Source organism: Borostomias antarcticus (genome assembly GCF_949987555.1).
Source record: "Borostomias antarcticus genome assembly, chromosome: 1".
In the NCBI taxonomy this organism is placed as follows: Eukaryota; Metazoa; Chordata; class Actinopteri; order Stomiiformes; family Stomiidae; genus Borostomias; species Borostomias antarcticus.
Window position 1 is genome coordinate 42,650,542 of NC_140234.1, and position 25,993 is coordinate 42,676,534.

Sequence of the window (25,993 nt, forward strand, 5' to 3'; positions counted from 1 at the left end):
ATCAATTGCCATCATTGTCATTACCATTGAGAATTGTTGTATTTTTACTTTCATCTTAGACCTGTACTAACAAAGTATTATACTGTGGTGTTAATTTGTGTGTTTTTAATTCAATCCAAAGGAAGATAGAGCAACATGGCAGAATCAGAACAGAGTAGTACATCAATGCCAAGACAGGTGTTGAGCACACATGTGGAAATTGTCCTGGCAGACAGGAAACTAGGTCTCTTTCTAGCCTGCATTTACCACTGTGTAAAAGCCAAGTGGGATTGTTGACCAATGTTGTCTCTCTCTCCATTACAGAGAGGGGGCGGGGTCAAGGCAGTAGTGAATGGTGACAGGCCACAGCGTACAGGAAGCAGGTAGAGTAGAGAGCGTCAGAGATTATCAACTGTTCATTGTTTGTGAAATCTCATCATACCCCAAAGGCCAGGTGTGACCATGAGACATGCTGAGGTCATCGCCCAAAAGAATGTGTACCCCAACGAGGCTGGCGCCAGACGGGGGAGGTGATTGACGGGTGAGCCCGGCGGTTGGACTGTGGGGTTCCGGCGGCTGGACGATAGGGTTCCGAAAGGAGGCCTATGGTTCAGGTGCGTGGAACATGGAATGTGATGCCGCACGGGGCATGGAGAAAGGAGTATGACACCTTACCCCCAGCCAGACCTCTGGGAGGGACACAAAGGGAAGGCCAGGGAATGGGGTTTTGAAAAATAAATAAAAATAAGATAAAATACAATAAAATGAAATAAAAATGATATAATAGAAACAGTGAAGAAAGATAGCTCTAGAACGCCAGGAGTATGGACATTAATTCTGCTATGAGTGGTCAATGCTTTGTGCTCCACTAAGGAATTGAATTATTGATTACAGTCCCCTATAGGAAAGATTTAGTTAAAACATGTTATTAATTGTCCACTGCATTATTTTGATAATTTCGTGTCCAAGGGGGGGATTGGTTTATTTAGGAGCCAGGCAGTGTAGCTGCAGGGACCCTATTGTATTTGCCTATGTTATTATTATTCTTCATCGTCCACTAAAGTCTAACTTCTCGTGGACAACACATCAGCAAAGATTGTCATAAAGGATAGATGTAGTGTGATTTCTTTCAGAATTTTATTTCAGAAATTGGATTTTTGGAAAATGTTTAATTCTGTCCTCTGAAACCAACACTACATTACCCACAATCCAACGCAAGCTCCACCAATCGGAGACATCGCTGTTGGCAAACATACCTAGCCCCTGCCGAGGATACATTAGATCTTCAGACTGTCATTCACAAACTCAGTGACCAGAGTGTCATTAAGATTGAGCGACAATGCATCAAAATGTTTTACAATACAAAGTATTGTCACCAGCTGTCTCTTTAATTTGTTGAATATATTATGAAACTCTGATCACTTAGGCCACTCATCCACACTTTAAAGAGCAGACCATTAGTATATGATGCAACATCTATTGTTGTATCCTTTGTTTCAGTGTATACTTTAATCAACAACGATATTTCATGGGCTATTGCATATACCATACGTTCAGTGTTTTATGATGACACATAGTCTATTGGTAAAACCAAACGTGAGTTGTTGTTAATTAGCTCAGTGAGATAGAGGATGTTGTTTGGTGTCAGAAGTTACAAGTTCAATCCTCAACTGATGCAAAATGAACATTGGGATGTCAACTTTCTTGTTATCTTCATATTCTCTTGCTCATTGCTCCAAAACTTGCCTGAAATTGCCTGGCCACGCCTCACTGTGCGAAACAACTTTAGGTGTGGTTTGAGTTTGGCAAGGTTTATTTAACTCAAGTTAAGGTTTTAAATAAGTTCTATTTTGATACCAACCAAGCAGCAAGTTTAAGTTAATGTACAGACAAGGCGCTGGTCCGAAATTTATCTGCACAACAAGTTTATTAGAAATGTATAATAACTTTAATTTTTAATTGGAACAAGAAAATTGCAAATGTTTTTGCTGATGGAATGTACCCTAACTCCTACGCTATGCTGAGTTCCAGTCTCCCCTCTACCCAAAAGTAAATGTGGACATCTGTAACCTCTGCATTGTGCTGAAGTTCCACTAACAAAGGAACAAAGTGACTCTTGAGCCAAAGACCATCAAGGAAAGGCGTCTATGGAGTGCCAGTCTACCCAGTCTCCTCTACACTCTACTGGACTGATCGGACAAAGGACACTCCTATGCTAGGGAGTGTGAGTGTTAAGGATCAGACGGGTGGTAAAGAACATTCCTATGGATGCCATCAGACGAGTGGCAGAGGATTAGACGGTGACCATCAGACGGGTGGCAAAAGACTGAACGTGTGCCAATGGATCAGAGGGGGGAGGAGGAAAAACAGAAGGACTTCAACGGACATCGCGAGGAGGCAGAAAAACATGTCCGTGAGGATGACTTTTCTTAATGCATAATCACTAATATATACATATTGTCATTAGTTATCTGTAACAGGACAAAGCAGTTTATTTATCTGTCAATGTACGAATTTTTGTTTGTTTTGTTTAACAGTCTTAAAAGTGTTTAACTGTCTTATGTTTTAAGAAAAAGAAAAAAAAAGGGTTAAGGACTGTGACTAACATGTGGGTTTCCTCTCCACATGTGTTCGAGAAACTCTCTCTCGCGAGATGGCTTGGCTGTGGGGTTTGGACAAGGCAATGGAGACTGGCGCCAACTGTCCCATGAAAATTGAGGACAAAGACGCAGGACTCCGCTCCCTACTCCAACCTACAGACAAAGCTAATGTTTTCTGAATAACAAACACAATTCTTTTGAAAATTGACTGTGTGTTTTTGAGTTAGCATCTATTGTCTGAAGTTATTGTTTAATGTTAATTGTTGTTTTATTGACATTGTTGAGTTAAGCTAGCAGCCGATGGTGAAGTATTCACTGTGACAGTCTTTAGACTGCCAGACGGGGGTATCTGATGTGGGTTTTGTAAGGGTTTTTGAGACAGACTGCCACCAGTTTCAGTAAACCATATAAGGTTTGATTCGTGCTCTGCAAGTGGCTGATATCAGTGTATAATTAGATAAGCTGCCGTGTAGCAGGGACACAGGATACAGGGAGAGCACAAGCAGCCCAGCATTGGACTAGAGCCACACACCGCATAGAGGAGTTGAGGAAAGGTCAGAAGGGTCTCAATTGCCTTGGTCAGCAAAAGAGCCGTCAACAAACAGCTGTACCATTGCTTAATCAGACATTTGGGATAGGTCAGTCCCCGAGTCTAATCTGGGTGTGGGATCAGGTTGATGCGGCAGAATACAACACTTGTCGCTCCTGATAGGGACAACCTAGAATGACCAATCACAAGTTGGAACTGATTACTGTCCATGACATGCAGGCAGGCTGGCCACACCCACTGTAAACAATATATAAACTGGAGACCACGGATTTGAAGAGCAGCTTTTAATTACCTGTGTTAGCTTGATTAGCTTCATTAACTTGGTAAGCTTTGTAGCTTTAAGCTGTTAGCTTTAGCTTAGCAAGCTAGCATGTTAGCATGCTACATCCACCTGTTGTCAAACATCTGCTCATCTGTTCACAGGTATGTTATATTGTCTAATCCTGTTACATAACTGTTGAACTAAGCTATGTCTGAAATCAATATTGATCCAAGGCCTAAAGCATGGTTGATACTGTATGTATTGATACATGCTATAATGAATAAACAACAGAAAGATTATTCTCTTCTCAGCATTCATTGACCAGTAAGGTTAATCAAGGTGATCCAACATCACCCTCTGGTGACATAGAGGGAAAAAATAGATATCTTGTGGCCATGTTTTACTACGTCCTGCACTCAAAATACTATAGCGTGAGCACGAGATACAGTTCGTTCCCATGTTTTGGTTAACTCGTTCCCACGATTTGATTAACTTGTGGCCATGAAATATTAATTAGTGCGCATGATATATTAATTCGTTCCCACGTTTTGGTTAAATAGTGGGCACGAAATATTAATATTAAAGGAGTAGTAAAGGGAAAATGCATGTTTAGCCCTGTTTTAAGGTTACTTATGATCATATACAATGGTTCAGATCAAAACATTGACAAAACTAGCACTTTTGAAGTTCCTTATTAACGTTTGCATTAAACCCCTGGAACTTGTCCAGAAAACTGCTGCTCGCCTGGTGTTCAACCACCCCAAGTTCTCCCACACAACTTCCCTTCTCCGTTCCCTACACTGGCTCCCTGTAGCGGCTCGTCTCTGTCCTGGCCCCGCAGTGGTGGAACAAACGCAGAGTCGCTGCCCATCTTTCACCGCAGGGTCAAAACTCATCTCTTCAAGAAGTACTACTGCACGACGATCCTCCCTCTTAAGCACCTATTATATTTTAGATTGCTATTCTTGCACTTTGCCTTCAGTACTAGATTACTGTATGCTCTTAGTCACTTGTTTTAGAAAGGATATGCACTTGTGAGTTCTGGCAAGTAGTAGTATATTGGCTTTTCCTATGTTCAATGAATTTATTGTTAGTCGCTTTGGATAAAAGTGTCTGCTAAATTACTGTAATGTTAATGTAATGTACTATGCAGTCAGCTCACACACCTGATGAAAGGACGTAGTTTGAGAATTATTTTCCCTTTTTTTAATTCTTAGTTGGCCACCAAAAAGAGTCAAAGCACAGGCTTCCATTAATAACCAGTGAGTTCACAACAAATACAGAGGTTAGTCCATTACTGTCAATCTCCACTACATCGTTCCCCCCTCTGCTTCTTATTCGTGATGCTCACTGCTGTGTGACCTCTTCCCTCCCTCCTCATGTTCAAGTCTGACATACTCAACTTCAAGCAACACATAGACTACTGTCTGTCATCATTTTAATCTTCATTGCTGTTATATGCATACATATTGTAGGAGGAAGCCTACTGGTAACCACATGCTACATAAACTGTGGGACCAGTAACAAGCAGCCTTGAATTCATTTTGAGCAACAATGTCCCGATTGTTTGAGCACAATAAGACTTCACAGAATAAACATGGACTACTACTGGAAACACTCAGTAATATGGCACTAGTCCCCAGTTTTTTGTGGGTTCCATCTCCAGCCGTCCTAGAGAAGTTTCCGTGCAGCTTCAGCGGTATCATGTCTCCAGAGCCATGGACAGATAGTTCCCACACCAGGACTAACAGTAGGATCTTTTCACTGGCAGCATTGTAATGAGCTGCATGGATGTTGTCACACACTGTATCTAGACTATCTGAATTGACCTCTACTTTAATTCTCATGGTTTTGGTCTCAATACTTTTTTTAAAATATTGTCTTTTCATTCTCATGCGTTGCTCTGATACAAAAGGACAATTCTCATTAATTGTGTATTTATGTGTATATACATATATATATAGCAAACTTTACCTCCAATCAAAGGTACAGTATCAAGAGATGATGATATGGCAAATAATGGACAGCAGGGGGAGCTGTTCTCAACTCTTTGCATCGTAACTAGTAGTTTTAGTTCCAGAGATATTCCCTACAGTATAATGCCTGTTTAATGGGTAATGATTATGAATACACAATTAAGATTAATTTCATGATGTACAAGAAAAAGCTGACAAGATAAACGTCATGGCACCCACAGTTGACCGTTTGAGAGAGAGACACTCACTCTGCACTTTGCCTTTATATCCAGCTTATGAATGTTTAATGTAGGCCTAACTATTTTATTTGATGTCTTTTAAACTTTGCAAAACATTCTAATACTATACTATAGCCTACTAATAACTGCCAGAACAGAAACATAAATGGTCATACAATGTATGTCAAAAATGAAAATGGAAGGGAATAGTTGGGGCGGCTGTGTGAATGAGAGGCCCTGGAGGTCAGTAGGGGTGAGGCAGAAAACAAAGCAGTGAAAAAATCAACCAAACTTGTGTTTAGATCTGTCCACCTCATCTAATCAGCCTGCCACTGCTGGCTTGTTAGGCCCTTTCAACAACAGTACCCCTCTGTATTGCAAAAGAGATATCTCTCACTGGGACTAACCCTAACCTCAACCCTGCATGAATAAAGTTTAAATAAAAAAACGATTACAGACTCCAGAAAAAAATGTCTAAGACCCGCTCAACAGCAACACTCCTCCTAGACTTTCCACAAACCATTGCTGGCTTGTAATGCTCACTTAACAGCTCAGGCACCTATAAAAAATGATTTACTTTTTAGTTTTTATGATTTACTATTTATATAAAGTGGGCTGATGAACAGCACTACCCAACTCCGATTCAAAACACAACCAAACATGAGTTACTTCTCCGTGGTTCTCCTCCTAATCCACAGAGATCTAGAGGATTTATCTGCTGCGTTGACGCTGATGATAGCTTCCCTTCCGCTGTGACTGTCAGTGTGCTGTAAGCTGCAAACCCCTGCAGCCTACCTCAGCAGGCCTGCACCCTGCCCTACCTCAGCAGGCCTGCACCCTGCCCTACCTCAGCAGTCCTGCACCCTGCCCTACCTAAATGTCGTAGCATTTAGTTAACACACACACACACGTACACACAGACATACACCAGCCCACTTCCGGCTTTAGGCCTGGGCCATAGCAAACACACACCAGTATTTGCCATGTCTCTCCTATGATGCTTTTTTAGCCTCTCTTACTCTGAAATGTAATTTCATGTAATTTATTGCTTTATAAATGTTCTTAGCCGGTAGACAAACTACTAGAGCTTGCTCGATCGCCTTGTTGAGAGGGGTCAGGGAATAATTTTTACAGCTCACTTATCTGGCCCCCGGGTGATTACTGTTTTTTTGCTTCCCTCTGGAATATGCAGAGGTGGGTCGTATGCCCACCTCCCTTGTTCTCTGTAAAGCGCATTGTGTTGCCTCTGGGTATGAAATGCGCTATACAAATAAAGCTTTGATTGATTGATTGACCTCAACAGGCCTGCACCCTGCCCTACCTCAGCAGGCCTGCACCCTGCCCTACCACAACAGGCCTGCACCCTGCCCTACCACAACAGGCCTGCACCCTGCCCTACCTCAGCAGGCCTGCACCCTGCCCTACCACAACAGGCCTGCACCCTACCCTACCACAACAGCCCATTACAAGACACATGGCCTCTGCCTCCATCTCTATCCCAAGGGGCTGTGGGCTCCAGCAGGATGGTGTCCTGCAGCGTGTGGCCTGGCCACCAGAGTGCTGTTAGGGGCCTCTGTGGTGCTCCCAGCGGGCTGAGGGAGCGCGTGCTGCTGCCCCCCGGGTCTGGTCAGCTGCCAGGAGTCCTGCAGCTAGGCTGCACCATGTCCCTGGCTGCTCTCCAGCACTGACAAGAATGTGATTTCCTGATTAGTGGGCTGCACTCTCTCTCTCTCTCTGCTGCTCATTCCTGTGCTGATTTGCTTCCACAATGATTCAGAAAGCCTGGTCATGCCGTCAGCAGCGTGCTCTCTCTCCCAGCGCTTTCTGGATACATACTGTACATACTATATATACATACTGTACATACATACTGTACATGCATATTACATACATACTGTACACGCATACATACAAACAAACAAACAAACATTGTATGAGTCCACAATCTCAATCAAACAGATTGGATGGGTTGAGAAGGACATCGTAGACCGACTGGGTCAGGACTGATGTGCCTCAGGTCAGAGGTCAGTCCAGGAGACGTTTCTCTCTCACGCCTGCCCACCTGGTCCAGGTTCCCTCTCTCACGCCAGTCCAGGTTCCCTCTCTAGCGCCTGTCCAGGTTCCCTCTCTCACGCCAGTCCAGGTTCCCTCTCTAGCGCCTGCCCACCTGGTCCAGGTTCCCTCTCTAGCGCCTGCCCACCTGGTCCAGGTTCCGTCTCTAGCGCCTCCCCACCTGGTCCAGGTTCCCTCTCTAGCGCCTGCCTACCTGGTCCAGGTTCCCTCTCTAGCGCCTGCCTACCTGGTCCAGGTTCCCTCTCTAGCGCCTGCCCACCTGGTCCAGGTTCCCTCTCTAGCGCCTGCCCACCTGGTCCAGGTTCCCTCTCTAGCGCCTGCCCACCTGGTCCAGGTTCCCTCTCTGACGCCTGTCCAGGTTCCCTCTCTAACGTCTGTCCGGGGTCCCTCTCTAGCACCTGCCCACCTGGTCCAGGTTCCCTGCTGCCTCATCCACAGTCGACCGCAACCTCATCCTCAGCAGCTGCTCAAATCAGCTACAGTATACTTGGATTAGAAAACAACATTTCAAGATATTCAATTTTCGACCTAAATAAGACCTAAAAAAAAAAGGCCGTCACGTCTCATTAGAAATTAGAATAGAGCCCCATCGCATCGGATACCAATTTTTCTACCTGAAACTCCATGGCCTTGGCTTATTTTCGGTGAAGAGCATGTAAAAGGGGGAAAAAAAATAATTGAGTACACATGCTACAATCATGTCCTTTGTATGTTTCGGTCACTTTGACCCACATACACACAGACACACAGAAACATGCGCACACACACACTCTCACTCATTCACCCACACAGAGATAGAGAGACACACACTGAAACATGCACTTACACTCACTCATACACACAGGCACGCACACACAAACACATACACACAAACAGATAGAGAGAGAGATAGAGAGAGAGAATGAGAGAGAGACATACAGTACTACACACACATACACCTGCTACGGTGTAACAAGCCTTCTGATCCCACCTCCCCGTGCTCTGTACCCTCTGTAGTGTGGGAACCTGCACAACATGTGTGCCCAGGACCCTAGTGAGCAGGAGGAGGGTGGAGGAAGCTCCTGCTGCTCTGTGTGTGTGAGTGTGTGTGTGTGTGTGTGTGTGTGTGTGTGTGTGTGTGTATGTGTGTGTGTGTGTGTATGCGTGCGCGTGCTATGTGTGATTTAGAGTATCAGCACTAATAAAGTATTTTCATTATTCTAGATTGCAGCCGGTGGCAACAAGTGGAAGCACTGCGAGGTGTGTGTGTGTGTGTGTGTGTGTAGGTGCGTGTGTGTGTATGTGTACAGTATGTGTGTGTGTACAGTATGTGTGTGTGAGTGTGTGTGTGCCCTCAAAGGACTGAAAGACACAGACCACATGCGGCAACTGCAAAAAGTACATTTGTAGTACTTCACACACATACTCTCAAATTCTGTGCATCACATGTTGTGTAGACAGGCATGCCCGTGCACACACACCATTTCATCTAATGCTATTTTAGAATGATTTGAGGGATGTATTTTTGAGATGTACGGTATTTCATGGACAGTGACTAAAACAGTGAATATTTTGTTCATGTTTCGTGTTTCTATTTGCTGTAAATCATCTTATACATGCAAATTAATTTGAGACATTTTTTTGATTTTTCATCTTATTATAATCAAAGCCATCAAGCAAATACGTTCAGGTCATGAGTAACTGAAGCATGAGAACCAACCATGAGATTGTTTTGATTAAAATCAATTGAGAACATCAGTTCAAAAATTTAAATTATTCTTAGATGAACATGGAGTCTTTATTATAGTGTATTCCCTTATATAAATTAAACTTTATGACAAAAAACGAATGACACTTGTTAAATGTGATCTAGCAGAGACTAATGCAAACATGAATCATATGTTGTCTGGAATTGAGATAAATGAGTTTTTAATGCATTTTTATTTCTGCATACAACAATGTCCCGGGTTAATTCGACCTGAACAGTAGGCTAACAAAGGGTCCAAAAAGTGAAAATACAAGGGTATAAAAACATATTCCCCATTGTGGACGACACTGTCACCCAAGAAGGGCCGGGTGGCAGACAGGACAGGTAGCCTATGGAAAAAACAGCCGGTATGCGGCACCGGCGTACAGCCGTGACTGATGTAAACTTGACCCAATCAGATTATTACACCGAGGCTATCATTGCAAGGGGATAGGCTGTAAAGATTAGCTGCAGAGAAGAGAAGGAACGCTAGAGAGAGGTTGTGTCCCATGGCTTGTTAAAGTATAGGCTACATGTTTTGTTTGCCGGCGTTGGCGTAGACTTACTCGTCTTAATAATAGGCTACTTGTAGCCTACTGTGCAAGCAGCCCTACAGAGAAGAGCGGCGTGTTGTACAATCTCAATTCATTCTTGATATCCGCTTTAAGCATGTGTAGCCTACACGTAACTCCCAGTATCTCCATCATGCTTCATATACACTAGCTAGTGTATCGGTTTGAGCCGGTCGGCGGCTGGCGCCGCGGCGTCTGTCCCTGGAATATAGAACGAGCGCACTGCTCTGTCCACGTCGAATCGTCTGTCCAATACATCCATGCGTCTGTTGCTGATCGGAGCGCAGCTCGGGCTGGGGAGAGGTCTCCACACAAACCAGCAAACACGGACCCGCGTTGTTTTGGTCACGACTGGATCCTAGCTGAGGAGGGCAGATAACTGGACCCGTCCCGCATTCAGAAACTTTAACTTCGAACTCGGAAACGTACTTTGCAAGGGGGTCGACTTGCATTGGTACATTTGTAGGCTATGTTTGTGTTTTGCACTTCTGCAACGAGTAGCCCAACAGTCACTGTGGATAAGGTGACTGGATTCCTATCCGCCTAAATGGAGTCGCACGCCGACGGTACTTGTTTTGTTAGAGCTTTTGGGACTCCGGACCGAAGTGTGTGTTTTTCCTTATTCTGGTAGGCTACTCCTTGCAAACGACTCTAAATGCATTATGCTCCTTATACTTCGCGGGGTGAAATATGTAGCGTGCTGCCCGAAATACAGCAGCGACAGTTTGACAGTGCTGGCTTAAAGCCACGTGAACGGATACATTTCCCACAATGATAGGTTTATAGAAACGCATCAAAGATTTGTAAGATCTATCTGAATTACAGACTAGCCTACTTTAGGCTATATCTGGATAAGACCTCTTGCGCGTGGATTTTTTTTTTCTCCCCCAAAAAATGGCAAGCCCAGTTCCAGAGCAGAGGTTTTTTTCAGACGTAAGACAGGTTGGTTATTTAAGGAAGCCCAAAAGCATGCACAAAAGGTTTTTTGTGCTTCGGGCTGCCACCCCGGCAGGACCCTCCAGGCTGGAATACTACGAGAACGAGAAAAAATGGAGACACAAATCTGGGGTACCCAAACGGTCGATTCTCCTGGATACGTGCTTCAACATCAACAAGAGGGCCGATTCCAAAAACAAATACCTCGTGGCACTTTACACCAAGGACGACTATTTTTCAATCGCTGCCGAAAGCGAGCAGGAGCAAGACGTGTGGTACCAAGCCCTCGTGGACCTGCACAACAGAGGAAAAGTTCCCGACGTCGTCGCCGACGGCGGCGGGACCGAGGAAGAGAATTACGGAAAGGCCACTCCGGGACCTGCCTTTAAAGAAGTCTGGCAAGTTATTTTAAAACCAAAGGGCCTCGGACAAACAAAAAACTTAATCGGAATTTACAGATTGTGCTTAACAAATAAAACCATCAGCTTTGTGAAGTTGAACTCGGACGCGGCGGCTGTGGTGCTGCAGCTGATGAACGTCAGGAGATGCGGCCATTCGGATAATTTCTTTTTCATCGAAGTGGGGCGGTCTGCGGTCACCGGACCGGGAGAGTTCTGGATGCAGGTGGACGACTCTGTCGTGGCTCAAAACATGCACGAGACCATCCTGGAGGCCATGAAGGCCATGAGCGAAGAGTTTCGTCCCCGGAGCAAAAGCCAGTCCTCATCCAACTGCTCCAACCCCATTTCGGTGCCCCTGCGGAGGCACCACCACCACAACAACCCGCCCCCTAGTCAGGTGGGGCTGGGGCGGAGGAGGTCTCGGGCCGAGAGCGTGACGGCCACCTCGCCCGCCACTGGCCCCCGGCACAGCCAGTCATTTCGGGTGCGGGCGTCGAGCGACGGGGAGGGAACGATGTCCAGACCTGCGTCCGTGGACGGGAGCCCAGGGAGCCCAGTGGGCAGCGGCGGCGCAGCCCGGACCCAGTCTCACCGACACCGAGGAGGGGGAGGGGCTGGGGCCGCCCTGCGGCTGCTGCACCCCCCCCTCAACCACAGCCGCTCCATCCCCATGCCCTCCTCCTCCTCCTGCCACTCCCCCTCGGCCACCAGCCCAGTCAGCCTGGCGTCCAGCTGCACCAGCGGGCACAGTTCCACCTCGGACGGCCTGGTCTTCTCCGGCGGCGCCGCCTCCGTGTCCGGCTCCCCGAGCGACGGCGGCTTCGTCTCGTCCTCTGACGAATACGGCTCCAGCCCCTGCGACTTCAGGAGCTCCTTCCGCAGCGTCACGCCGGACTCGCTGGGCCGCCGCACGCCGCCGGCGAGGGAGGAGGAGCTCAACAACTACATTTGCATGGCCAAGCCCGCCGCCGGGCACTCCGGGCGCAGCTTGCCCCGCGGCGGAACGCACGGCTCCTGCCCGGACGAGCCCGACCTGGAGACGTGCTTCAGGAAACTAACGCACTCCTCTGGAACCCCCCCTCCTCCTCCTCCTCCAACGACGACCGTCTGCCACCAGAAGACCCCCTCCCAGTCGTCCGTGGCTTCTCTGGAGGAGTACACCCTGATGAGGCCTGCGTACCCATGCAGCCGAGGTGGGTCTGTGGGCAGCTACAGCAGGCAGCCAGCCTCCAACACGGCCGAGTGCTCTTACCTCGAGGAGGAGAGGGGGGGGGGCCTCAACATCCCCTCCGCGGAGGGGAACGGGAGCGGTCAAAAAGACGACGGGTATATGCCCATGTCCCCCGGCGCGGCCCTGCCCCCTGCCGCAAAAGGCGCGCGTGCCGACTACATGCCCATGAGCCCTAAGAGCGTGTCCGAACCGCAGCAGATCATCAACCCGCGCCAGCACCCGAGAACGGACTCTCTCGGCTACATGATGATGTCACCCGGTGGCAGCTGCTCCCCCGACGGCACGCTTCACTTCGCTAAGATCTGGACCGACGGCGTTGAGCCTAAGCTGTCTGTGGAGAGCGCGGAGGGGAAAGAAGAGGTGTTATCCTGCGGAGACTACATGAACATGTCGCCGGCCAGCTGCTCCACGACCGGCACGCCGCCACCGCACGACTGCTACTTCAACCCCGTCCAGGAGCTGCCGCCGCCGCCCATGAGCATGTACTTCTCTCTGCCTCGCTCCTTCAAGCACACGACGCACAGGAAGGCGGAGAAGCGGAGCCCCCTGCGCCTCAGCTCCGGGCGCCCGGCCTTCGGAGACGGCTCTTCGTCCTCCTCCGCGAGCAGCGACAGTCTGGGGGGCGGCGGCACGGGGCAGGGGAAGCTCACGGTCAAGCCCAAGAGAGCCGCGGAGACGGACTCGAGGCCGGCCAGGCCTGCGCGCCTCTCCCTGCTGGACGTTGGCAAGGCCAGTACTCTGCCACGCGCCCGCGAGGGCGGGCCCCTCTTCCTGCCGGAGCCCAAGAGCCCCGGGGAGTACGTGAACATCGAGTTCGACGACAAGGTCTTCGCAGCCAGCCTGGCCGCTCTCTTCTCCCCTATGTTCTCAGCCGGCGGGGGCCTGGGAGAGAGGTCAGTCGAGCTCTCCTCAGACTACATGAACATGCAACTGGAAGCCAAGGGTATGGTGCCCAGCGGTGCATACACATCCCCAGCACGCTCAGATGATTACGCCATGGTTGACACAGCAGCTCCCTCCTCCTCCTCCTCCTCACTCGTCCTCAGCGAGAGCCTGCATGTTCGGGATTACAGCAACGCACAGGAGGAGGCTTCCTGCTCGGGGGGCTCCGGCAGACCGATGACACCGAACGCCTCCATGTCAGACATCGCCGCTGCCCCGTACTCAGTGTCGTGTGGAGAGGAGGCCCCGGGCGTGGTGGGCCCCGGCTCCCTGCGCTTCGGCATGGGCCCTCTGTTGGGGCTGAGCGCCTTCACCAGGGTGAACTCCAGCAGCCCCGGCTGGACCCAGGGAGCCAAAGTGATCAGGGCGGATCAGCAGGGCAGGCGCAGGCACAGCTCGGAGACTTTCTCGTCCACGCCGGGGAGCAAGGGGGCGGTCAGTGGCGCCGCCGCGCCCGTCAGCACCGAGGAAGTCAAGCGCCACAGCTCCGCCTCTTTTGAAAGCGTGTGGCTGAAGCCGGCCGAGTCCCCGGCTGCCAGTGAAAAGAGAGAGAGTTCAACTCGCGCCCAGAACCAGAACGGGCTCAACTACATCGACCTGGACCTGTCCAGGGACCAGCCCCTGCTGGAGTGGGGCTCTAGCCAGACCCACAGAGAGGACAAGGGCAGCAGCAGCTCCGAGGACCTGAGCGCCTACGCCAGGATCAGCTTTCACAACGCTGAGGAGCTGTGGGGAAACCCCTCCTACAGAGAAGGTGAGAGGTCTCATACAATTGATTGTGCACTGTTGTGGTTGCGGGGTTCAACTGTGATTTTAGGACGTTCAGATAGTTTTATCCACAGCCTACACTTTTCATGGTTTGGTTTTGGTTTTGGAAAGGGAAAGGGAAAAAAACGTATACCTTCTTCCAACCTCTCTGGGTAACATTACAAGTGCCCCAGGCACAATGTTTAACCATAGCGAGCTCCACAAAAGTTAAGTCCACAAAACCAGCTCGAAAATTAAGAAAATGTGAAACTTTTACATTGGAGTCAATGGGGCGCCGCCACGAAAATGTGGGACCTCTGTCGTAGGGCTCCTCTGTTGGGGGCGTGGCTTAGCGAAGGGCTGAGTCTCAATATCCCATGTAAGAGGCACTTCACTCAATGTCAACTTTTTCCAGCTGAAAACTGATCCTAATGTCTGAGTCACAGTAAAACACCATGTTCCATTGTACAAAAAAGGCCTTTCAGTAGGAAATGTGCACCACGTTCTGAAAGGGAACATTGGTCTAGTGTGACGTGCTGGTACAGAGATGTGGGGTTTTGCCTGGGCATGATTGGAATGTGCAATGTTTGCTACCATTAGCCTGTGCAAGTTGGCTTTTGCAAGCTAACTTTAGCTACCACTGTGCATGTTCTCTATGCCTCCGTCTGTCTGGCTGTGGCCACCCTCACAAATGAGTAGACTACACAATGGCAAGGGAAGCTGCTTCAGTGTCAAGTAGACAATTTGTTCCTTCATCTCAGCTACCCGTGCTTGAGCTACTCTGCTGTTTGAGTTATTGCTACTCTGCTGTGGAGTTGTCTGTCAAGTGTGTCTTTCATGTGTGTGTGTTGTGTCTTTCATGTGTGTGTGTTGTGTCTTTCATGTGTGTGTGTTATGTTTGCTATGTCTATTTTAGGAGTGACAGGGTAAATGGGCATGGAGAAGGGGGCTCATGTGGCAGGCCCCCCATGTTGACGTCAATGGGAGCTATCTGTATCTGTAGCTAACAAGCTATGTTTGCCTCTACTCAAAACAACCTCATATGAATGTGACTACTGCATATGCGTGGCTCGCAATGCATACTGGGAACTGGGGTCCTAATGCTAGTAAGGGGGTAATGTGCTATTTTGGACATTTAGTCCTATTTGTGGTCTGTTTACCATACACAGGAACATAGAGACCATAATTTCACTGATCGTTTCAGTATTGAGCTAGCTGCAGTTTTTATGCAGGCTCTCACTGGGCTACAATGGAAGTCAATGGGGCATACGTAAATGCGTTGAAAAACAATAATGATACTTGATGAGACGGGAAGCACATGGTGTAATCTTACCAATATCAGTATGCTCTCCTGTGAAATGTATCACAATATATTTAGGTGTTTGTCATGACTTATGACTTATGTCCAAGCCATACCTAACATGCCAACCACTGCATGCTCGGATAGTGCTGGGAAATACACCTGCGGAATGTCAAGTTCATACATCGGCCTGGCGGTTGTCCAGGATTGAGGCGCAGGAGAGAACAGCCTCCCCACCCTCCGAGTGTGGGATGGAGGTGCAGGCCCTAACCTGGCCGTCTTCTCCTCTGCTGTGTAGAGGTGCATAATAATAATAATAATAATAACAACATAATAATATAATAATAATAACAGCAGCGGGAGCCGGCATGAGAAGACTAAACACGTTTGTACAACACAGCAGTTCAGTGGATTAAATTAGCCATTCATCTGAAACTGTGTTTCTTGAGTACATTCAAAAGGGCCTTAAAGACTTGGCTGCAAAATAACATGTAGTGTTTCTGTGTCTGAAATGCGCTTTACAAATAAAGCTTGAGCTGATTTGACTTCATACTCACGTTGTGAGGCAAGGCAAGTTTATTTGTATAGCACATTTCAGGAACAAGGCAATTCTAAGTGCTGTACATGAGACATTAAAAGCATCAAGACAAAGTGCAACACATAAAAGGTAATATAAAACGAAATGCAAAAAGGGACATTTAAAACAAAATGCAGAAAAAATAAAATAGCATCAGTGACAGTTGGCCCTGTGTTTTGAATCACGGCTCACTAACCAAGCTGCCATGCTTGATTATTTTAACTGATGAAGTGATTAGATTTGTTTCATCCAAACTGCTTTGGGCCTTGAATGTGGTCATGCAAAACCACTGGCGCGGTCATCAAAAACTATTGGCAATAGGCACACGCAATCGGAACAATTGTCAAATGTCGTTAATTCACTCGGGCGAAGTATCCTGAAGTGAGTGGCGGTGCATCCAGCCGTCCACAGGGAAGAGCTAGAGTAACTGAATGAAGGGAAGTAAAGAGCTAGAGTAGCTGAATGAAGGGAAGTGAAGAGCAAGAGTAACTGAATGAAGGGAAGTGAAGAGCTAGAGTAGCTGAATGAAGCGGTGCAGACGGGCCTTTTCCAAGCCAGCCAGGTGTGCAGTAGCACAGAGATGGGCTCGGAGTGAGAATGGATGAAGGAGCACAGAGTTGGAGAGAAAAGAAGCAGACGCTTCAGGCTACATGGGAGATCGATATCCTTGTGCCGAAAGTACAAAAGCGCAAATTACTGAGCCAAATAATTATATGAAATGTTAAAGTTGCTTGGGAGGTGATAGAGGTGGTTCTCAGTAGTTAATTAAATTAATTTGTAGGACTGCAGACAGGTGTGGGGGTATATGTATTCGCTTGTAGGTGAATACTAAATTAATGTTAATCGGTAGGCTATAAGCCAACATTTAGCCAACTAGGCAAGGTTGGCCAACGAGACCTGACGCAAAAGGTTTTCTTTGAGGACTGTTGTAGTAGCCTCGTGAGACCTTCCTGATGTTGCGAGCTCATGTTGTTACTCGCAGGTCAGTCTGGATACTCTCCATAGAGAAAATGTTGAGCCCGATTGGAAAACGGATCTCGCCAATCAGCGCTGGTTCTGAGGAATTTGAATTCCAACACATTCCCATGTTTTATTTCATTAATGTATGCGATTTATTGATTTTCCTACCCCCCCTGTGAAAAATGGTTCCCTCCCTGCTCCTCCTCTGCAATGAAAACTCACCTTTAGGTGGCAAAAAATCCCAGCATGCCTCTTGCCTCAGCCTTTGACGCTAGCACCTGTGGATTTGCATGACCATATTCAGGGCCTGGATTTAGATACTGTGTCTGATTTTCAATAATGTAGCCCCATATTTTATGGTACATGTGTGCAGTTTGACCAAGGCTTGAAATTCTCCCAAGCTATTGAAAATAGAGCTGTTTTGTAGCCACAACATAGAGACTGTATTAGAGGTGGGCGTTGCTGTCACTTTTTCCATAAAGGGATGACTTGTCTGGGTGGTTGGGATGTGTCTCTCTGGGTCTGTGGGTCTCTGGGTCTGTGTGTGTCTCTGGGTCTGGGTGTCTCTGAGTCTCTGTCTCTGGGTGTGTGTGTCTCTGTGTGTGTGTGTCTCTGGCTTTGTGTCCCTGGGTCTGGGACTCTCTGGGTCTGTGGGTGTCTCTGGGTCTGGGTCTGGGTCTCTCTGGGTCTGTGGGTCTCTCTGGGTCTGTGGGTCTCTCTGGGTCTGTGTGTCTCTGAGTCTGGTTGTGTTTCTCTGGGTGTGTGTCCTTCTGCTGCTTGTGGCTTCCGTGAGCCTGGTTCTGTGAGAGCAGTTAGCAGAGCTGCTGCTGAGCCAGGCGGGAGTGGTTCTGACAGGAATGATGCCGCCCTGCACCCCTCCCCGCTCGCCCAGCTGGGCCGGAGCCCTGAGTGCATTGTCCTCACGTCACCTCTGCTCCTCGCTGGACTTGGCGGGCTGCAGAGCCAGGCTGGTGGCGCCTGGTCTGAGGCCAGCGCAGACAGGGCCCCATATTAAAGCCAGCAGCAGAGAGTCCAGTCTGCAGGGCTGGGTAGTGAGCCCAGTCGGAGGTATAAGCACCATGCCTGTGGCCCTGTCTTGGCCCCGTGATGGCGTTATTCACCGGTGGGCTGGTCTCTCCACCGCGCTATACCCCCTCACCCCCGTCATCTTCTGAACCCTCTTGTGGGGTCTAGAGTGGTCATTAGTCACACCATCCTTGTCATCCTAATGGCCTGAAGACTTTGCATGTTTGTATCTTTCAGTTTGAATGTTAGTGCAGGCTGTAGCCTATTGGCTGGGCTGATTGGACTGGGCTGATTGGCTGGGCTGATTGGACTGGCACAGACAGAGTTTTGCGGTTTGGGATTTTCTCTCTCTGTCTTCAAACACTAAAGCCAGTAAACGTCTGGGGTTCCAGGAGGAATCACAAGTGAGTGGTTTACACAGTGAGTGGGCTGATAACGTCAGAGTGTTGTACTTATTGTGTTATATTACAATACACACACACACACACACACTCCAAAACAGGTCACACAGGAGAAGACCGTCTTCCCTGTCCCCAGGTAGCTGGTATGAGTGACTGGTTACATTATGACTGGAAGAAGGTGCTCTGTTCAGATGAGAGCTAAATTTAATGTTTTGGTCAGATACAGCATCGGCTTGTTTGGTGTTGAAACAGAGATGCATACAAGGAGAAGCACTTCATACCAACGGTGAAATATGGTGGTGGGTCAGTGATGTTTTTAATTCCAGAGGTCCAGGGACACTGGTTAAGATTGGTGGCATAATGAATTCCACCAAGTGTCAGGCAATTTTGGCTGACAATCTGTTTGCCTCCGCCAGAAGGCTGGGACTTGACCGTAGGTGAACTTTCCAACAAGACAATGACACAAAGCATACCTCAAGATCCACACAGAAATGGTTCCCTGACAACAAAATCAATGTTCTGCTGTGGTCATCTCAGTCTCCAGACCTCAGTCCAATAGAACACCTGAGGGCTGAGTTGAAGAAGGAGGTTAATGAGCTCAAACCCAAGAATATGAAAGATCTAGAAAGGATCTGCCTGGAGGAATGGTCCAGATGTCTGTCTTAACCTTGTCAAACATTACAGGAAAAGACTCCATGCTGTTATCCTTGCCAGAGGTGGATGCACTAAGTACTAAATGAGGGGTGCCAATAATTATGAAACCATGATTTTGTTTAAATGTATTTGGCATTAAATAATTATGGTTTTGGTTGATTCCATTGGAAATTTGATAAAGTACAGTATTTCACACATGTTAGTATATTCAGTTTATAATATTCTTTATTTTTGAGATGTATTGTTTGTGCATTTCCAGTCAGGGGTGCTGGTACTTTAGCAGCCCTCTGTAGCTCAGCCTCCTTGCAGCAGCCATCAGCTCCACACGCCAGCTCCACTTCGCCCCCTAGCTGTTATAAAATCACTATAACACACAGCCTCGTGGTTTATTGCTTAAATTTACATCCCTACATTTGAGGTGGTGGGATCAGCAGTGGAAAGTGTGAAGCGTGTCTGCTGGGGCATGCCTCTGCCTGACGCCGTGAGGCCTCTCCTGCCGGAGGTTAGCGTGAGCTGAGCTTTGTTTTTCTCAAATACATCCTCTCAGGTCCACAATGGTGGTGCATCTAAACACACAAGGTGCTTTGTGGCCTCATACTTACTCAAGGAAACTTGGTCAATCTCACCCAGTCTTTTATACCAGACTGTATTTCAAGTTATTATGCTCTTACAGTAGTTTGAATATGCCGTATAGTCTCCCTGTTTTCTAGAGGTTAGTTTATTTCCTCTGTGTCAGATGCACCTGAAGGTATTGCTTATCTTTGTGTGTTGGCTATATGCTTTTTCACCCAGCAGAGATTTATTTTCTGGCAAGGATTCAGAGAATAATCCTGTCTCATGGAATACTCAGCCTATCTCTACAGTTCAAATGACACTGCCTGGGTTGATATATATATGGTCAGCCATCTTGAGCTGGAAATATCTGCTCTGCCTCAGAGCACTTTGGAGTTTACTGTATTAGGAATGAGAGGGCCAGAGTGGGGAGGAAAAAGACTGTTTTAGAGTGTGTGTGTGTGTGTGTGTGTGTGTGTGTGTGTGTGAGTGCGTGGCAACTTGCTGAAGTAGGCAAAACATTTGGATTGTGTGGGAGTGGGAGTTTTTTCCTTGTGAAGGAGGAATGGTATTTGGCACACAGACCTCTCCACATCTGATGACGGTGATACTAGTGTTTTGTTTTCTCATCAAGACTCACACAGAAGATTCCCAATTGCTTTTATCTGCAAATTTCACTGACTTTACAGTTTATTTTCAGCCTCAGAATGCCTTTTCATGATTATATCTTAATAGGGACGAGTAGGTTTTTGTGATAACGGAAGTCTATTACGTAACCCTTTGCATCTCTAATTGCATTATACAGCAGCCATGGGGTAATATGAGGGCTCAGGCTAGGAAATGTGTGGTCTATCTAGCCAGTAAAATGTCTCCCCTCAGGGTCGTTCATATGCTTCCTATGCCGTATGTGTTTATTGTTGTATTGCGTTTTGTTTGTTTTTTAGTCGTTTTATTGGCCTAAAAGAGAGAAGGGGAACAGTGAACGGGCCACATGCAGCCCACAGGCCGGACTGCACATCTGTCTGAGCAGCCGGAGCCTGGGAGGGAAAACACTTATCTGAGGGTGAGGGAGAGGGAGGGAGAGAGGGAGAGAGGGAGGGAGAGACCGGTGGGGGAGAGAGAGAGAGGGATAGATGGAGAGAGAGGGAGAGGGAGGGAGGGGGAGGCCGGAGAGGGAGAGGCCGGCCGGCGGGGGAGAGAGAGGCCGGAGAGGGAGAGAGGCCGGAGAGGGAGAGAGGCCGGCGGGGGAGAGAGAGGAGGGAGAGGGAGGGCGGCTGCTGAGCGTTCCTTCCCTGAACATGACCTGCGCTCTGACGTGGGTCGGAGGGAAAGTCACCGCGCTCTGTGGTCACTCCTCTATGTGCGATAGTAATGCTATCCCCTAAAAGTGCCCCCGTGCATCCAAAGCCCTGACACTGCTTCCTGCTCTGGTGTGCCTCCAGAGGGGGGTGGGGGATTGAGTAGCACCCCTCACACAGCCCCTTATAAGGACCTCCTGCCTGTTAGTGCTGCTACAGCAACACACACTGTGTGTCTGAAGGCCTACGTGATCCCTTTCTTAATTCAGCATATTCACTTGCAGTTGTGCAAGGACAGAACGCTCACCCTCATATGGGCCATGAAGGACATGTTCTTAAAGCCCAACCAAAATGTGACATAAGGTAATACATACGATTGTAGTGGTGTGTTGTTTAACGCAGGGTGTGCTGTGCATGGTAGATTAGCTTTATTTTGCACAGTTTAAAATACACAATAATGACGACAAACAAATGATAGAACAGTGCAGGAAGAGACAGGAAAACCAGCTTGGCTTATTTGAAGCCTCCACCTAAATAATGTTCAAAATAAGTGTTACAAAGAGCACACAAATAACAAAAACTAGTATAGCTACATAATGACATATATAATGACAAAATATATAGCAACTAATAATAATAATTGTAATACATTTTTTTTAAATAAAAACAGAAGGATAAAAATAAAACAATCCCTTTATTGAGGTGTTGAGTCACATGCAGGTTCTTGCCAGTGGATGAACAGAGCAGAAGGGACCACCCCCCCCCCCCCCCCATCTGGAACAATACCAGTAGTGATAGGAGGAACTCAAAAGCAGGACTTCTCTCTTCTTGGCGCCTCTGCCCCTGAGCTATGTGCTTACATAGACTCGCGGCTTATAATTTCATAGCCTGCAATTTACTCTAACATTTTGGTTTTCTAAGTAAAGAGAAGCAAGACCAAATAATATAAGATCTATAAAAAAAATCTTGAATATTGTGTGCACCAAGCGCTGCTACACTTTCATGTCGTTGTGTTGTGTTAGAGCTAGGAGCAGGCTGTGTCTGTTTAATGCTGCCAGTAAAAGATTCTGGAGTATTTTTAACTTAGTGCTGGGGCCCACGGCAGCTCCGCGGTGGAGCCTACCTTCCTCCAGAAACATGCTCTTCCTCCTCCCCCTCCTCATAACGCCTCATACACGCCCATGACCAAACCCTGTGTTTTAGCTTTGTCATTCGATTTCATGGTCAGATGATTAACATCATCCAAGTGTGTTCCACTGAAATCCACTAGATAGCATCACGTCAAAGAGATGGGCAGGTCATCTTTGATATTCTAGGCCATGTCCACAAATGCGGCTGCCTACCTACCTACCTGCCAAGTTAGCAGATGACCCTGGCCTGGCTGTGACCCTGGGTAGGCCTGGCTGTGATCCTGGGTAGGCCTGGCTGTGACGGACGCCGTCCAGCGTGTGAATCTCACGCCCTCCTCTCATTCTCCTTGCATGCACCTGACAGGATTCCAGGGAAGCAGCTGTCAGAGAAATGTTCAGTGAAAGGAGAGAGGAGGGGGGGGAGAGAGGAGGAGGATAGAGAGAACGCTGTGTGCCAGGCTAGTCCTGCAGGGCACAGAGGGGAGGGGGGAGGGCAGCTCAGTGGACGACTATTGAGAGGTTGTGGTGTGTGGTTTGTGATGATCACCATCTTTCCCGCGCAGTCCATTAGTAGTGCTGATGGGGGAGAGCTGATGATGAAGAATGTGTGTTTCCGTCTGAAGGAATATGTGTTTCTGTCTATGAGGAAGGAGAGCCAGGATCATCATTGCATAACAGAGACACAGCTTGAAGCACCAGTCATCCCCCTCACTGGAATAGGATGCACTGAACCATAGGAACAGGAACAATACTACAAACACACACACACAATATTATATACTCACACAATATAATATACTTACACAATACTATATATGCACACAATTAGTCACCAGGGAAACTCTATCAGGCTGTGTCCTTTGCACCAAGCCCCAGACAGACACTCAGAGGAGGGAGTAGACTTCCCTGGTCTGGTCCTCCACCGAGCCCCAGTCTCGCAGATCGCGGTCCGGGGTCCCAGGCGTGAAGGTTCCCAGGCGTGAGGGGTCCCAGGCGTGAGGGGTCCCAGGCGTGAGGGTTCCCAGGCGTGAGGGTTCCCAGGCGTGAGGGGTCCCAGGCGTGAGGGTTCCCAGGCGTGAGGGGTCCCAGGCGTGAGGGGTCCCAGGCGTGAGGGTTCCCAGGCGTGAGGGGTCCCAGGCGTGAGGGTTCCCAGGCGTGAGGGGTCCCAGGCGTGAGGGTTCCCAGGCGTGAGGGTTCCCAGGCGTGAGGTGCCCCAGGCGTGAGGTGCCCCAGGCGTGAGGTGCCCCAGGCGTGAGGTGCCCCAGGCGTGATGTGCCCTAGGCGTGAGGTGCCCTAGGTGTGAGGGTTCCCAGGCGTGAGGTGCCCTAGGCGTGAGGTGCCCTAGGCGTGAGGTGCCCCAGGCGTGAGGGTTCCCAGGTGTGAGGTGCCCTAGGCGTGAGGGTGCCCTAGGCGTGAGGTGCCCTAGGCGTGAGGGTTCCCAGGCGTGAGGTGCCCTAGGCGTGAGGGTTCCCAGGCGTGAGGTGCCCTAGGCGTGAGGGTTCCCAGGCGTGATGTGCCCTAGGCGTGAGGTGCCCTAGGTGTGAGGGTTCCCAGGCGTGAGGTGCCCTAGGCGTGAGGGTTCCCAGGCGTGAGGTGCCCTAGGCGTGAGGTGCCCTAGGCGTGAGGTGCCCCAGGCGTGAGGGTTCCCAGGCGTGAGGTGCCCTAGGCGTGAGGTGCCCCAGGCGTGAGGGTTCCCAGGCGTGAGGTGCCCCAGGCGTGAGGGTTCCCAGGCGTGAGGGTTCCCAGGCGTGAGGTGCCCCAGGCGTGATGTGCCCCAGGCGTGAGGTGACGTCACAAAGTTGTGATCTAGCGATGTCCCGTTGTTAGCCACCATTAAGTAGCCAGTTAGTTTAAGTTAACGACGTTGGTTAAGCTACCATCCTTGTTCTAATTGTTAGGGTTATAGAACGACCTCACGCCCGGGGCACCTCACACCATGGAGTGCTATTAGGGACCCCCTGGGGCTCAGGTGTGCTATTAGGGGCCCCCTGATATTGTTGGGGCGGCTGTAGCTCAGTTGGTAGAGCGGGTCGTTCAGTGATCGAAGGGTCAGTGGTTCGAATCCCAGCTCTGACTGTCCATATGTCGAAGTGTCCTTGAGCAAGACACCTAACCCCAAATTGCTCCCAATGAGCAGGTTAGCACCTTGCATGGCAGCTACCGCCATTGGTGTGTGAATGGATGTGTGAATGAGAGGCCATTGTAAAGCGCTTTGAGTGCCGCTAAGGTGGAAAAGAGCTATATAAGTGCAGTCCATTTACCATTTACCATTATTAGGGAACCCCTGGGGCTCAGGTGTGCTATTAGGGCCCCCTGGGGCTCAGGTGTGTTATTAAGGACCCCCTGGAGCTCAGGTGTGCTACTAGGGCCCCCTGGGGCCCAGGTGTGTTATTAGGGACCCCCTGGGGTGCGGGTGTGCTATAAGGGCCCCCCTGTTGCTCAGGTGTGCTATTAGGGACCCCTGAGGGGTGCAGATGTGCCATTAGGGGCCCCCTGGAGCTCAGGTGGGCTACTAAGGCCCCCTGGGGCTCAGGTGTGCTATTAGGGGCCCCCTGGGGCCCAGGTGTGTTATTAGGAACCCCCTGGGGTACAGGTGTGCTATTAGCCCCCCCCTGTTGCTCAGGTGTGCTATTAGGGACCCCCTGAGGGGTGCAGGTGTGCTATTAGGGGCCCCATGGGGTGCAGGTGTGCTATTAGGGGCCCTGTGGGGTGCAGGTGTGCTATTAGGGGCCCTGTGGGGTGCAGGTGTGCTATTAGGGGCCCTGTGGGGTGCAGGTGTGCTATTAGCTTAATAAGTCAGTTCTCTCTCTTTCTGTCTCATACGCTCTCAGTCTTGCGCTCTCCCCTGCTCTAGAGTGGTGTTATCAATTCTTTATTATAATGCTGTTTTCTACTTTGTCTTAAACAGAATGAAGAATCCTGATCAAGCGCTCCAATTGGTCCAGACTCCTGATCAAGCTCTTCAATGGGTCCAGACTCCTGATCAAGCTCTTCAGTTGGTCCAGACTCCTGATCAAGCTCTTCAATTGGTCCAGACTCCTGATCAAGCTCTTCAGTTGGTCCAGGCTCCTGATCAAGCTCTTCAATTGGTCCAGACTCCTGATCAAGCCTTTCAATTGGTCCAGATTCCTGATCAAGCTCTTCAATTGGTCCAGACTCCTGATCAAGCTCTTCAATTGGTCCAGACTCTGGCCCCTTCCCTCCATGCCATAATATAAACCTTACTGAATGGACCTCGCAATGGACTCAACAACCAACCGGACCTCACTATTCACATCCTCCTCAGAAACAGACCTCACAGAATGGTTTCTGGTCATTACAGTACAGACCTCAGAACTTTGGATTTCACACAAACCGAACCTCAACATGGACTTCACAAACCAAACCTCAACATGGACTTCACAAACCAAACCTCAACATGGACTTCACAAACCCAACCTCAACCTGGACTTCACAAACTGAACCTCAGCCTGGACTTCACAAACCAAACCTCAACATGGACTTCACAAACCGAACCTCAACCTGGACTTCACAAACTGAACCTCAGCCTGGACTTCACAAACCTAACCTCAACATGGACTTCACAAACCAAACCTCAACATGGACTTCACAAACCGAACCTCAACCTGGACTTCACAAACTGAACCTCAGCCTGGACTTCACAACTGTAATCTCACAAAACCGAACTCACAAACCGGACCTCAGTTGCATGCTGTGGTAAAGCAGTAGTCCCACAGCTCAAGGGTACTCTGCCTCAACGGTACTCTGCCTCAACGGTACTCTGCCTCAATGGTGCTCTGTAGCAGGCTCACAGCTCAACGGTACTGCTGCCTCAGCACTCAAATGTCCTCCTCAGGCAAAGAAGTGGCAGATATGGGCGAC

The 25,993-nt window shown here is 48.8% G+C and overlaps 1 protein-coding gene across 1 annotated transcript; it reads left to right on the forward strand.

Annotated features, from left to right (window-relative positions):
- Positions 1-10,850: 10,850 nt before the first annotated feature.
- Positions 10,851-15,143, forward strand: irs1 (insulin receptor substrate 1; the record flags this gene model as incomplete). Its single annotated transcript, XM_084462117.1, has 2 exons — positions 10,851-14,220; positions 15,130-15,143. The coding sequence occupies 2 exons, from the start codon at positions 10,851-10,853 to the stop codon at positions 15,141-15,143; spliced, it is 3,384 nt and encodes a 1,127-aa protein (XP_084318243.1).
- Between the last annotated feature and the right edge of the window lie 10,850 nt (positions 15,144-25,993).